Source organism: Thermobia domestica, chromosome 8 (genome assembly GCF_964235325.1).
Source record: "Thermobia domestica chromosome 8, izTheDome1.hap1.1, whole genome shotgun sequence".
Classification (NCBI taxonomy): Eukaryota; Metazoa; Arthropoda; class Insecta; order Zygentoma; family Lepismatidae; genus Thermobia; species Thermobia domestica.
This window is the reverse complement of record NC_137461.1, coordinates 13,059,647-13,074,276: the sequence shown is the minus strand read 5'-3', so window position 1 is coordinate 13,074,276 and position 14,630 is coordinate 13,059,647. Positions and strand designations below refer to the sequence as shown.

Here is a 14,630-nt window from a genome sequence, read left to right as displayed (position 1 = left end):
AGAATAGCTAAACCAAATTCCTTATGCCATGCGCAATAGGTTATTTGCAATTTTTTTAGAGTTCTATCTGCATAATGTACCTTTTCCTGTATCTGCCCATTTGTATCAAACTTATTTTGTTCATTGACTTGTACTGATATTAAGTTGCAATAAAAAAAGTCGGAACAGCACGTGCCTAGTAATCAAAGGGTTGGTGGTTCGCGCCCACTTCCGGATGCTTCTTTTTTGTTTTTAAAGTGATTTTAGACTCATCTTAATGTAAACAAATTACATATAAAAGCGAATTAACATATTTAGGGGTAGTAATTTTTGCCTACTGTATGGGAAGAACATAGTAGGTAATTTCAACAGGTACATGTTAAGCATGTGCCTAAGAGCGGAAATAGACTGTGGCTATCACTTGCCATCCATGTAATTCGTTCTCGTAGGTACATAAGGCAAATACTGGGCACATTCCCTCGTACCTGAGGGAACATGATAGTCATATGCCTGCTATGTAATTCTGCTCTTAGGGCCTCTCGCTCTCACACACAAGCACGCTCTCTCTCTTTCTCTATATATACACTTGTATATTGCAATAGGTATCAGGAACATGAATAATTTTCATTTTGGACGTGTGGTTTAAGGTTGGTATTCAAATCCGAAATCTGTTATAACAATGTTAACGTTCCTCATTTTAGCGTCTTCGCATATAAATGATGGACATTGTGAATAAATATGACTAAACTCTGAAACGTAACGAAACGAGTTGATTTTGTTTTTTCAAGCACTTCAAAACAGACATTTCCGGACTTTCGGATTAGTAGTCGAGTGCCTTGACCACTGGAAACGATTACTACGTGTTAATTGATTCGTCTTTAGTTTGTTTTCGTGTATAATATACGCGCCGTATTTGATTCAAAATAATGTAGTTTTGTATTTTGTTTTTTAAAAATTTGTAATTTAGTGAATATAGTGATATAATACCCTGCAAGTAGTCAATTACATACTGCTATGTTTTGCCAATCAATTTGCCTATAAACGAGCTACTATTTTGAGCGAACAGAAAAGAATATTTAAGCGAGCCAGAGTAAGGAACGCTTTAGGTGAATAGTTAAGAGTTGTAGTTTTCTAAATTCCCCGTCCCAGTTCGATTCTCGCCCTCTCCTTTTAAACTTTTTAAGACGTTTCATTTACAAGGTTAAGCTCCAGTTGGATGCTACTGAACGAAAATAATCTGCAGTGGAGAAATTCAGCGATGATGGAACCCTGAAAATAAAGGAAGAAAATGAATGGAGAAAACGAATTACAGAGTTAATTCTGTTATTGGTTCTATATTTGATATTATCCGTTAAGTTGGTGCATTTCTAAATTATTGTTAATTGACAATATATTTTCCCCTTTTTTTCTTGTGTCTCAATGTGTAAATTTTCACAAGTATTATAAAAATAAAAAAACCGCAGTTATATTTGCGAAATAAGGGGAAATACGCTTAGTACAGGTATGTTCTCCAACTCGTTTGAGTGTTATCGAATTTCGCATTTTTAATATTCACAAATAAATTACTGCATACCAATATTTAGCGTTTTTAAAGTCATTAATTAATAATGAAATCTGACAAGTTCTTCTTTCGAAATAGTATTACGTATCAATCAGTGGCACCAGAACCAAAGAACTCATGCCCTGATACACCCCAAAATTTTCATTGGAGACTGGGCTGTTCTCCAGAATGACCGATCCATACTGTAATTGATTTGCAGGTAGGACTATTGTTAATACATAGTTTCGGAACTCAACGCAAGGCTTTGCGTTTTCTTAAAGAAATAACCTACCACATATACCGCATAATCTGTCCATATATTATTTGATACGCATATATGTATAGTCATTTGAAATAAGTTAACTTGCTTATAATCCCTCATTTGAGTTAATTATAAGATGATTTAAGTCCCCTGAATGTTATCTTCCCACTGGTGCCTCCTGTGTTTGTATATTTTTTCTGGTATTGTGCTGTTTACTGTGAGTACAAGTATCCAAAGATTCCTTTTTGTCATTTCGTCAGCCAGCGTTTTGCCTCACTCCAGCACAAAAACACACTTCACGATTGGTTGTTTTAACAAGTGGGAACAAATTCATACTGCTGTTCTAGCTATTCTACCAAGCGTAATTAATCTTGGAGCGGACGTTAGTTGCGTTGCCTATCTCATGGATTTTGTACCTGAAGAATTTCTTTGGCCCACTGTACAAATATATATTTGAGGTTGATTTTGTTAGACATGTGCCTATTAAAATAACTCGCATGTTACGACCTGGGGGGAAGAATCTTGACATTTTCCCTATCATGGCTACTAAATGGTTAAACAATTTTCCATTCGAAAGTTTTTGTACCTCTCGGCTATACCTATAGTTCAGGAAAGTCGGAAATATAATAAGAGGAAAGTTTTCCATATTATTTTGGTTAATATATTGTAACGCTTTGATTACTGAAATCAAGCGATCACACAAGAAATAGCCTATTTTATTAGTAACTTTTTTACTTGATGTAAATCAATAAAACTTTGATACATGGGAAATGCACAAAGAGTAGTCTACAATTATAATATCAAATTGAAGGGGTAGATTGGTACAGAGCAATGGGGGCACATTGGTATGTACCAATCCACCCCACATAGATGTGTCCCAACGTGCCCCAACCGAACTTTAGGATCATTAAATACTAAAACTGAAAAATTACTCCACGCAGGACAATTGAACATAAATGAAATTATTTGTAAAAAATTATACTTTCATGTAACATAAATAGGTTCCGAAAAATCCAGTGCTTATTACAAATATAAGCTTACAAAGCAAAGTGAAACTTACTTTTGCTCTAAGAAATCAATTTTTGTTTGTGCACAGAGGAAAGAACGCTGCGTCCATCCAACAACTGTGCCTCACGATGTTCGTTTGTCACCAATGTTGCCAACACCAAACTGTTGTCCATTTACCTTTTCACAGTGGAAAAATATCTATCTCGTACATACGTGCCCCATATATATCAACGACTCCCTTCTCCCCTAGTAGTAGTAGTAGTAGCATGAGGAGGAGGAGCGGCTTAGAAGCCCCACTGAGTTCGTTTGTTCCACCTTAACTGCCATGATATAAAGTTAACCTCAGCTGATTCTTCAATTCTCTTCTTTTTCAATTCCAAGAAAGTGACAATTTTCTTCTATTACTATTATAATACACAATACATACACCATAAGGTTTGGACAATCCCAAGCTGCAACCAATCAGAAATGTATTTTTAGTTTTTGTGGCTAGGGTCGAAGGGGAAAATGTGCTATTCAAAAGATGCTATCTACAATGCAATGAGCAGAGTGGGACGGTGGGTCACGGTGGATGACGGGTAGCAGTGGATCACATGCTGTTGTCCCACGACCCACTCAGAAACTCAATCCATTTGACCCACTGACCCACTCTGGATTTGACAACACATAGAGGATGGAAGACCAAAAATTAAATGTTCACCACGTTTTATTGTTTTACTTCAGGCAAGGAAAGAACACGCGAATAGTGTTTGTAATTTTTACTGTCCTCAATGTTTCTGTGTTTTTGCCCTTGTTCTTAAAGAGTTAATGGAAAAAACTGTAAAGGTGAGTAAAACGCGTCAAAATAGGAAACAATGTACTGAGGAAGGTTCGTTAAATTAGCTAACTTTTAAAAGAATAATCCAGTGCCCTGAAACGCTAGATTCCAATCAATATGAGTATATCTCCAGTGTCGTGCCGTGAAAAATCAGGGCCCGAGAAGAGAGCACACGGCAGCACCTCCGTACATATAACTTGTCAATTCAAAGTTGAATTCTCTGGACTATTCTTTCTTCATAATACTTTATTATTTTATCATGACTGAAATCAAAAAGTTTCAGCATTATTACACTGGAATCGTAAAAGTGTGTAATTACTGAATTCACTGCACAAACATTTTTTCTTCTCTCAGAACAGTGATGTCTTAGAGTAGCGGTTTAAACCTTACTTTCATATTGTTGGCGTCCCGGGTTCGATTCGGGCTGTGGCAAATAAGAAAATTTTTATAATTTGCAATATTAATATTTGTGATGTATACTAACATGAAAACAATCAATTTCTCTGGGTCTAAGGCTTGAGAGTACTTCCTTTACAGGTGGAATCCCAACAACACAAAATTACGTCATTAGTGTCAACCTTCTTTCATAACTGGGAACGTAACGTGTTTGTACAAGAATTGATGAATACATGAGTGCTAAACACGTCCTTACTGTTGCAGCATGGGCCAAAAATAAGTTCCAAGAAATTGTTTCTAGCTGTACACAAATTGGAAATAGTGATCGAACTTACAACTCTAGTCACGAGAATGATCCTATTTAAGGTGTCACCTCACCTTTCTATCTAGAAGAAGGGAGAAACAAAATGCATTACTGTTATCAGCTAACAAATGTATATATTCCATTTCTTGTTTTCGTAAAATGATAATTGTATCTGTAATTCCATAAACGTATTACTATTATTGCTTTCATGTGTAAACCTAAGAAACATCTAACATACTGCATATCATTTCTGTTCCTATGAGTACCTTTTTCCTTCTGTGGTAATAATAATAATAATAATAATAATAATAATAATAATAATAATAATAATAATAATAATAATAATAATAATAATAAAGGAATAACATAATTTCAATACCAATTGCATAAACATTATCTTCCTATACAGAAAAAATAATAATTGCCACGACGGGATTTGAACCCAGGTAGCTGCAATGGGAGTTTCCTGCTTTCACAATTTTTTTAAACAAATCGCACCAACCGGAGTATTGTTCGCCTCTAGTACCTCATGTCCTTTCGATGTTTTGCGAACACTACAGGGACACGAACACAGAAATAGTGAGGACAGTTAAAATTCCAATCTTGCTCTTCAGAGGAATTCGAAACCCTAGTGGATTGGGCCTCATGATCAGAAGCCGAACGCCCGAGATCACTCGGCTAGTGCCACCGGCTCACTTCGCCACAAATTCCTCACATGAATATAAGAAAATATACTAGTAGCTATAGAACATAAACGTAGAACTGTCTATTTCTACCGTGTTGATACAATTCAAAGAATGTGAGAATAATTTCTGTCGTTTCTTCTTCTTTGGAAATTTGAAGTTATGGTAAAGAGGAAATGTAATGTAAATCGGGACCATCCCTGAAACCAATGACGTAGCCTAAACTTCAAGAACGTTTCGTGATATTTTCTTCATTGAGGAACTTCTATTTAACTTGTTTTTGACTTAAACAAAGAAATCTGGAATAAGTCATTAAGACACCCATACGAGCATTAGTATCTTGTTTATATTGCTCCATGAAACCATTTTAACTAGACATTAGTTTGGTGGAAGATGAAGTCGCGCGGAAGGTGAGTGGTTAGCGCAATGAACTTCTACTTGGTATACCTGGGTTCGAATCTCGGCCAAACTGAAATTTTACAAGTGTTTCTGTTTCAATTTCATTGCATACTCAGTGTAACAAGCAAGATTTTCTCTTTCCTAGAATTAAAAGATGTTGGAATAAAGAGAATTCGAGAATGTCTATCAATGGAGACAGTCATTTACAAACTTATTTAAAGCAGTTGTTCTAGATTTGATATTTTCGTCTACATTAAAAAATTTTCTGATTCATGTGTGATCAGTGTTTTTATTTCTTTGAATATAGAGTATATAATGAAATAATACATTACATACACAACAATATTTGAACACAAACAAACTATTTGCTGAGCAAAACAATATATTCACATAAAAAACTACATGCGTGTTACAGTTTCGCCAACTAACATTTTGGCTTCATCAGACACTATGAGATACATGAGAAACGTGCAGTCTTATATACACACAAGAGCTGAGACATCTTGATTCTGATTGGCTCCTGGCAGCAGCCAATCCCCTTCAAGTATTCTAATTTGTATTTCCCTATACCGAGGCTTCCTATCTGTTGTAAATTACACACACATAAAAAGGACGATTTTAGCACAACTAATCTAAACTAACAAATAATTGACATAAATAATTAAATAATTATATAAATATATATAAATAAATAAATAAACATTCACATAAATAAATAAATGTATAAATAAATAAACAGATAAACATACAATTACGCATATGCTTAAAAAGACGACACACACATACAGTATATACACATACACTATAGAACCACACATATATATATATATATATATATATATATATATATATATATATATATATATATATATATATAAATATACCATTACATATATACATATATAAACACACGTATAGATATAACTAATATAGACTAATATATACATAAACACGTGTGAGACAATCAATATATATATATATACAACAACCATAATAGATACGTGTATTCCGAATCTTATATTTTAAGCTTTTTTAATAACCTATTCCACTGTTGGTCGATGATCAGTCCTGAGTTCCAGTTCATAGCTTTATTACCCTCCATTTCTATAAACCGTGCCTCCTTCCATTTCCTAACTATGCTTCTTTCTTCCTCGCTTAGAATTTTCACTTCATTCCAATTAACTGAATGTCCCGTGTCCCTTACGTGTTTGTAGACCGCATTTTTGCTCCTTTCTAGCCTAACGTCATCCTTATGTTGTCTTATACGCTCTCTTAGTCTCTTTCCAGTTTCCCCAATATAACACATATCACACTCGCCGCACTGAATTTTATAAATAACTCCTTTTTTCTCCATCATTACCCCTTGTTCTTCTTCTGTCTTCTTCCTCCTTTTTTCCCTTATTACTTGCAGAAGCCTCTTGCTCCCTTTTCTGTAAGTTGAGATGCCCCCCATCTTCTTAATCATCAACAATATTTGGATTAACATATGATGTTCATTGGACAACACGCTCTGAACGAGAGAGTGATTAATCTCAGAATAGAGAAATGTTTCATGCGTCATCTACTCACAATTTTACTTGCATAAAGACCTGACTGACTCAGTGCTTCCAACTGCTGTCAGTGCCGAGAAAAGTTACGTGTAAGTTGGGTTGCATCTATGCAGGCGTCCTCAACTGCAAATTAGCTGGACCACAAGCAATGGAGTTACAGCACTTAGGAGGCAGATACATTTGTGGTTCAGTGTACCGTGCCAATGCGCCTACTCAAGGTTCGATCAGAATCAGCAGTTGTATATATATCATAGCCCTATTCCCTTTCTGCCCACCTACGCTATTCTTCGGACTTACCCCAAGCAGACATTTTCCTGTTCCTCAAACATAAAATTACTTTGAAAGGATGTCCGTTCCAAACTATAGAAGAGATTGAGGACAATGTGACAATAGACCTCTGCATCATCGCAGAAAATGCGTTCTGGAAGACTTTCAAAACTAGAAGAAAGTTCGGGAACAATTTGCTGCCAGTCAAGGGGACTACTTTGAAGGGAAAGTGGTCAAAATGTAAAATGCAGAAAAACAGATTTTATAGCAAAAGTTCGGTTTGTTTTTCAACACAACTCATATATATATATATATATACAGGGTGGGCCATTTTAATCAATCCACGGAAATATCTGAAAAATGATAAAACATAGGAGAAATGTTTGAAGTACACGTTATATATTGCTAAGGGGGAAAACCAATTCTGCCAAAAGTATCCCTTTCCGCCCCCCGTAAATGGGGGTAACTTTGAAATATCAAATGGGAACATGGGTCGAGTAATAACTCGTTCGAAAGGTCTCGGAAAACTAAGTAACGCTATACCAAAAGATATTCCATATGGAGCACCGGTTTCAAAGTGGCCGCCATGATATGGTTCGGAAACTCCAGTACCCGTAGTATGAAAACCATGGAAGGTAAATGAATGGAACAAAATTCAAATACGTAAATATCATAGGGAATATCGAATGGTGTGATCCCTGTGATCCCAGTGGCCTCCCTGAAGGGGTCTTGGGGCTAACTTCAAAATTTTAAATAGTAACATTGCCCCTGGCATTGGCAAACAGAGCTATATCCAACCACATACCGGTGAATATCTGCTACGGCGATAGGGTTATTCTCTACATTTGTAACCAACAGGTGCTCCCACCTTGGACCCAAAGTTAGTGTATTACGACTTGGGGACTCTTGGTGAAATCAGGGGCGGATGGTCCCTTCACAGGGCTTGAGAGTCCAAATTAGATTTCCCGGTTTTTCCGTCAGGGTGGTCAGTGTTCTTATCTCCTCGTGTCGGGACTGTCCACCATCCAAGGCAATAATTCCTTGTGGATCCCAGGGACCACCGTGTGATCAGTTAGGCTGATCTCACTGTGGTCTCGGGTGACGCTAAAAGCATAAGCTCCCTGAAGGGCTAAAAGAGCAATACATACCCCACATACCTTTTCCTTGTATCCTATCCCTTTGCTCTTACTTGTACCTTCCTGTAACCCTTAAACATCATACTCTGTCCATAATGAAATTGCCGAAGAACAGCAAAGTAGAGTGCGTGACAAGACTTCCCATATTTTGTGCTGGTTAAAATGTAGAATGCACAGTTGGTGATTCACACATACTTTGGTTTCAAGTTCGTTAGCGGGATCGATGATCACTTACCGGACTCACGACGTTGTTGGCCCCTCTAACCGTATTCATACTATGAACATCAGGCGCTTTCTTACACACAGTCACCATCTTGGCGGTCATTTTGAAAACGGTGTTCCATGCCGAAAACAGCTACGAAAGCTGCTTAATATTCACTGTGTAACGAACGTGGAATTACTCGCTCAAATTTGCTATTTAAAATTTTCATTTTCGCCCCGGATACCCCTCAGACGGCTCCGGGAGTCACTCCGACAACACCTCTCGATGTGCCTTACGTCAGTAAGCTACTCCAGTTTTTCTTCTGTCGATTTATCTTTAATCGCTTTCATACTACGGGTACTAAACCTTTTCTCTGACACGGATACTATGTTTTGGCGGCCTTTTGAAAACAGTGCCATTTTACCTCAATCGTTTTCTGCTGCGAGGTGTTTGATTTTGCAAGATTTATCGAACGAGTTATTACTCGACCCATGTTCCCATTTGACATTTTAAAGTTACCCCAGTTACCCTCATTTACGGGGGCGGGGAGAGGTACTTTTGCCGAATTTGTTTTCCCCCTTAGCAATATATAATGTATACTTCAAACATTTCTCCTATGTTTTATCATTTTTCAGATATTTCCGTGGATTGATTAAAATGGCCTACCCTATATATATAGGGTGTGTGTGTGTGTTTTAAAAAAGTATCATATTACTTATACTACAAATAGTTCAATTTTCAACTATATTAAAATATATTCACTGAAGTAACTCACCGTCCACAAGAAAGTCCAAGGTTTACCTATGCCATACATTCCTGGTAAAACATTACTACAATAAAATGTAATGAAACCATAAAGTAACATGTTTACAACGAACATAATGACTACATATCCCATACACAAATTTTTTTCTAGTTGAGGTATTCTCCACATATTGGACCACATAGCACCTTTCCCTGAAATGATCAAGTATTGTCTTCAATATAATAATAGTGTCATTTATTTTTTTATTTGCAGAATTGTTTGATCGCTACATAAAACAATTCTAACTGAACAACACTAACTAAGCAATAAGCCAACAACACAACTAAACAACACTAACCTGAAGGCAGTGTCTTTTTTTTTTTTTGAAGTAATGAAAACAATTATTGTCCGTATGTGACAATCGGTCATTTAATTCTAGGTCCCGTCAAGTGGGTTGAAATAAATAAACACTTTGTGCTTGTTTTCCGTTATCTATCTTTCTGTCTGTGCGTGTCTATGTTTCTCCGTTATTTCTCACTTCCGTCACCCCACAATTCCTATCCATCACATCATTGCTGTTCTTGTTACCCTCATGCATAATCATAGGATAATGAACAAAGAAGGTACTGTTTCTGTAAGTTTTGGTATGTTCGGTATTGCAGCTGTGAAGACCTTAAGTTAGGATTTCTCATTTTAAAATTACTGTCGGTTAGACGAATATTCCATACAGAATCACAATTTCATCATAAAAGGAAGATTATTTCTTAAAAAAAAGAAAGAAAAAAAAGAAAAAAAGAAAAATGGAGATATGTCTACATCGCCTTTTGTTTTAAATACTAGAGGAAGACTAATTATTTTCCGCCACTATTCTACTGCAGGAAGAGTGATTTCTTACACATTATTTTCCTGTATAATTTCCTCCCTGTTCAATAAACTTATGCCATAGGATAGGACGTGCTTCGATACTGCGTAAGAGACAAAAATTTGATTGATGCTGTAGCCACTTGTACATTGCCAAATGACGTCTATTCAGACTTGACATTCTGCCTCCCAGGTTCTACTTAGAAGGACAGAAAATGTGAAAATCAGATGGTGCAAAATGTGGTTGGTATGGCGCATGTGACAGCCACTTCAAACGAAGATCGTGGTCGGTTTTCATAGTTGTAAGAGCAGAATGCGTTATAATATTCAAGCGAAACGCCTGTACTCAGCAGTTTCCTTCAATTTGCTGACTTCAAATGATTTTTGGAAGATCGTTGGCAATGTAGCTTGTTTTTTGCATTAGTGCCTGGCGGACATTGTCTTTAGCGGAGTTCGTCATTCACTAAACCAAACACACTAAAAGAAAGCTCATATTCAACAAGGAAGCAATTTCAGCCAAGGTTACAGGTATTTTTTCCTGAGTATCACAATCTGCTATTGCTATCGGCTCGTCTCTTACAACTCGATATCCTTGGCCTGGACGGGCTAGAATCAGTCAACAAAATCGTACCTTCTGTTAATTTATTGCAGCATCCGTAGTTTTTCCGCACTGACGAACAGGCGTTTTCATACTTTGTCTTCATTCTCCGAAGAGTTGTTGAGTTGAGTTGATTTTGAGTTTAACGTCCCGTTCAGCAGCGAGGCTATATGAGACATGGACCTACTGATTAACGTGGGATCCGAACCACATGAGCTCCCACCGGGAATCGAACCCGGGCCTCCCACGCCAAAGGCGCGTACGTTAACCGCTTAGCCACGGAGGAGCTCTCATTCTCCGAAGAATATCATGCGCTTTCACATCTTAATTCTATACGAATCAAATAACTCCACGCTGTTTCTGCGTAGTACAACTGTGTAGTGGTGCCGCTATATTGAATTAGCTGGTACTCAGTTGATTCGGACTATCTCTTTCCACTGCTTCCTACTACCAGCTTGGAAAGACGACTAGGACTGTGTCTGGAAATTTTCAAGTGACTAAAAATCAATGGTACTTCTAAGGTTTTCATTTTATTCTTTCGTGTACCTAAAAGTTGCATTTTGTACTACAAATTTTATGTTATCGTGATATTTTTCTTCATTGACGTATTTCGAGAGTTGTAAGTTTCATGTTAACATTCAATTTCACTGCGTTATAATTAACTGGTAGGGAACGTTTTGTTTCGAAAATGGATTAACTTCGTAGAAACTAAGAATAAGAATATAAATAAAACCTTTTTCAAGAAAATGATATGAACAACTCCTAAAAAAGGACTAAAAGGCAGAAAAAAGAGCAAAAAGCAGATAATAAAAATAATAAAACACATAAAAGCAGAAGATAATTTGACACTGTCATTCATAAACATTTTCTGAAGCTGAGCCAATCAGAATAAATCAATGTCTTGTATAATATCATCTCTAAAGTAATTTTATGATTCATTAATAGCACTGTTCGCCTAGTATTGAAAAAGAAAGTATCAAGCCAACTAGCTGGGGTTGCTTGCTATATTACTTCAAGGCGAACCTGTCAGAAGCCGGATTTACTCGTCGAAAACGTCAGATAAGAGTGGTTATCATTAAAGGGCTGGTATTCACGGCGGTCCAGCTCGGGCTGTTATCAACGAATTACATTGAAATTTAGTAAATTTGCTAATGAAACCATGCGAAAGCGAGTTGCGCTGAAGGGAAAATAACTATTCTATCAGGCCTTGTTTCCATTTTGTACTAAAACACAACAATACAGTGAGCAATGCTATGTGATAATATGTAACAAAACACACTATCACGTAACAGTTTCGAAACAATAACTGTGTCTTCATCAGACTTCCACTTCTTCTGGCTGTTTGAGAGTTGGTCACCCCTTATATACTCTCCGGAGATCAACTTTTAATTAGTAACACATTGTATTACAGTTATTTACCACTACACATTTATTTAATATGTAACTTTTGTGTGTCTTGTACATATTACCACATAGCCTTGCTTAGTATATTGTTGTGTTTTAGTAAGAAAAATCGCTAGTTCCTCTTTCCACACCAGGCAAAAATGGGCATTCTACATGTAATATGCTAGCGGAAATAGTCCTGAATGTATGGATAACACGATTATCTTGGTCGAGGAGTTCAAATATGTGATATAAATGTAATCAATCAAGGTGAAGAACAGATGATTGTAACAAATGGTGCAAAGGGAACAATTTAAATAATAACGTGATGGTAACAAAAAGTGAAACTTTATTTCATTTAATGGTAACAAAGGGTGCAATGAGAATAACCTTTTTAACATTTGCGGTTACAATGACCAATCTACAGAACATGCTCCTCATGGCCAGCTGACACATTGACGACATATTGCGTCCTCAAAATGGCATGCGTAACAGTTGATCGTAGCAGTTGTGGCGGAATTGTTGCGACATGTTACCATATGCTGTCTTTGAGATCCGCCAGCGACTGCACATTTTCCTGGCACACCCGAAATTTCAGATATTTAAACAGCCAAAAGTCACACGCATTTAGATTGCGAAACGTGCTGGCCAAGCATCTGAAAAACCGCGGGAAATGTTGCGATCAGCAGTGAAGGTTACACGAAGCAGATCCTTTCATGGCGTCCGTTTTGCATGTAAAACAGTCGTCTTGACACAGTTTTGTGCCTGTAACGTAGGAATGACATGTTGCACTAAAAGGTTCCTATAACGTGCGATGTTACTACAGAAGTGACAATTTCTTCGGGTGTCATTTCCTCAAAGAAAAACGGGAAAATAATGAAGATTTCTGTGAATCCACACCACAGAGTCACGTACGCAGAGTATAATGGCTGTTCCTGCACAATATGTGGATTATCTGAGCTTTCTACCCGACAGTTTGGTTTCCACTGCTTCTTCTGGTGTAGAATACGCCTCATCAGTCGCCAGGAGACCTGAAGACCACTTGTTGTCCACTTCCATCCGTATCAAAAACCGAAGAGGAAACTCAAGTCGTTGCGGCGAATCTTGGGGTTTCAGTTGCTGTACTGTGTAAATACCGTAGAGTGCTAGTGTAAAACGACCCTTAGAAATTTTCTGACTGTTGAACATGGGGTGGCCAATTCCCATGGCACCGCCATAGCACTAGTAGCGGAATATAAGCACGTGCTGCGTGGTCAATAACAGCCACAGCAACAACCTCCGTTGGAATGGGTCGTCTTCATATTTCTGGAGCCACACGCAGCTCACCCATTGTGCCAATTTCAATACCATCTTCTTTAAGCCGATTCTTGATAGCAGTCATCTTTTCGTTCCTTTCAGATGCCGATATTCCCTTAAAACTGCACTGCAATTGCTCCTGTTTTGAAAGACCAATTTTACTATCAGTGCACTGTCTCTCTTATCAATACCAATACTGTTCCTCACCCTATCGTGTCTATGAAGTGTGATCTCGCATGCGTTACGGCCTGTAAAGCAGCACATTTTCCCCTGATGGCGGAAAGTGGATCTAATACTTTTGCAAGCTTAACTTGTTTCCGCGTGGTCTGATTAGCATATTTTCCAATTTTTAATATAATACTTTGATTATAGCCCGCTCTTGACTGCCGTGAACAGTGGCAATTTAATTCTAACCACCCTGTGTTTGAAAAGGATGTCTTAAACAAACGCACCGTCAGACATTAGTTCCGCAGAATATGTGAAATAATAATGTTTTATTTTCTCCCCGCACCGCATGTGTACAAGTTAAACAATTTTACCCCATATATGTCAGCAGCCAACAATGAAGGGGTGACAACCTATTGGTCGTTACTTCTGAACACCAAAATACATCCATTCTTGATCGAGTGTTGAGGAGTAACGTAAATTGGATCCAATATGTCACCTTCAAGTATACCAGGTATTGGCTACCACAACTTGATCCTGTGCCTTGCACATCTAGGCTATCTTCTACATGTACGGAAGATCACATTCTGTTTATACTAGTCTTTAAGTGATGTATTACGAGTTCCTACTCCGTGTCCACACAATCACTGCCTACCTGTACTAGCAACAATTGCAACACACCTCATAGCAGAAGAAGCAACCATCAGTTGTTATCAGTGAAATGCAATAATGCAAGATCTAATGTGGGAATGGCAACGAGGAACACAAGTCAATGGGGGAGGATGTATTCTTTTTGAAATATGGTATATATATATATATAATTTTTTTAAGGCGATATTACATCGCAAAAGATGGAACTGTGATTGAAAAATGTATCGCAACCATAAGGAAGAGAGATTGCCGCCATCAACAGTGGCAGGTCGCCGATAATCAGACTGTACCCGTCCGCGGCGGCACGACGATTTACTTGCTCAAAGTTGCCGATCATTTCCCGAGGCGGCAAGCAGTTGAAAATCGTAAAAAGAATGCCCTTTGCCGA

The 14,630-nt window shown here is 37.5% G+C and overlaps 1 protein-coding gene across 1 annotated transcript in view; it reads right to left on the bottom strand.

Moving 5' to 3' along the window:
- LOC145691730 (phospholipid-transporting ATPase ABCA3-like) overlaps positions 1 to 14,630 on the bottom strand; it is a 148,169-nt gene that overhangs the window by 98,928 nt on the left and 34,611 nt on the right. Inside the window, exon 7 of the mRNA XM_081767061.1 lies at positions 9,319 to 9,500. Coding sequence (XP_081623187.1) covers positions 9,319 to 9,500 — 182 coding nt within the window. The remainder of the gene's footprint in view (positions 1 to 9,318; positions 9,501 to 14,630) is intronic.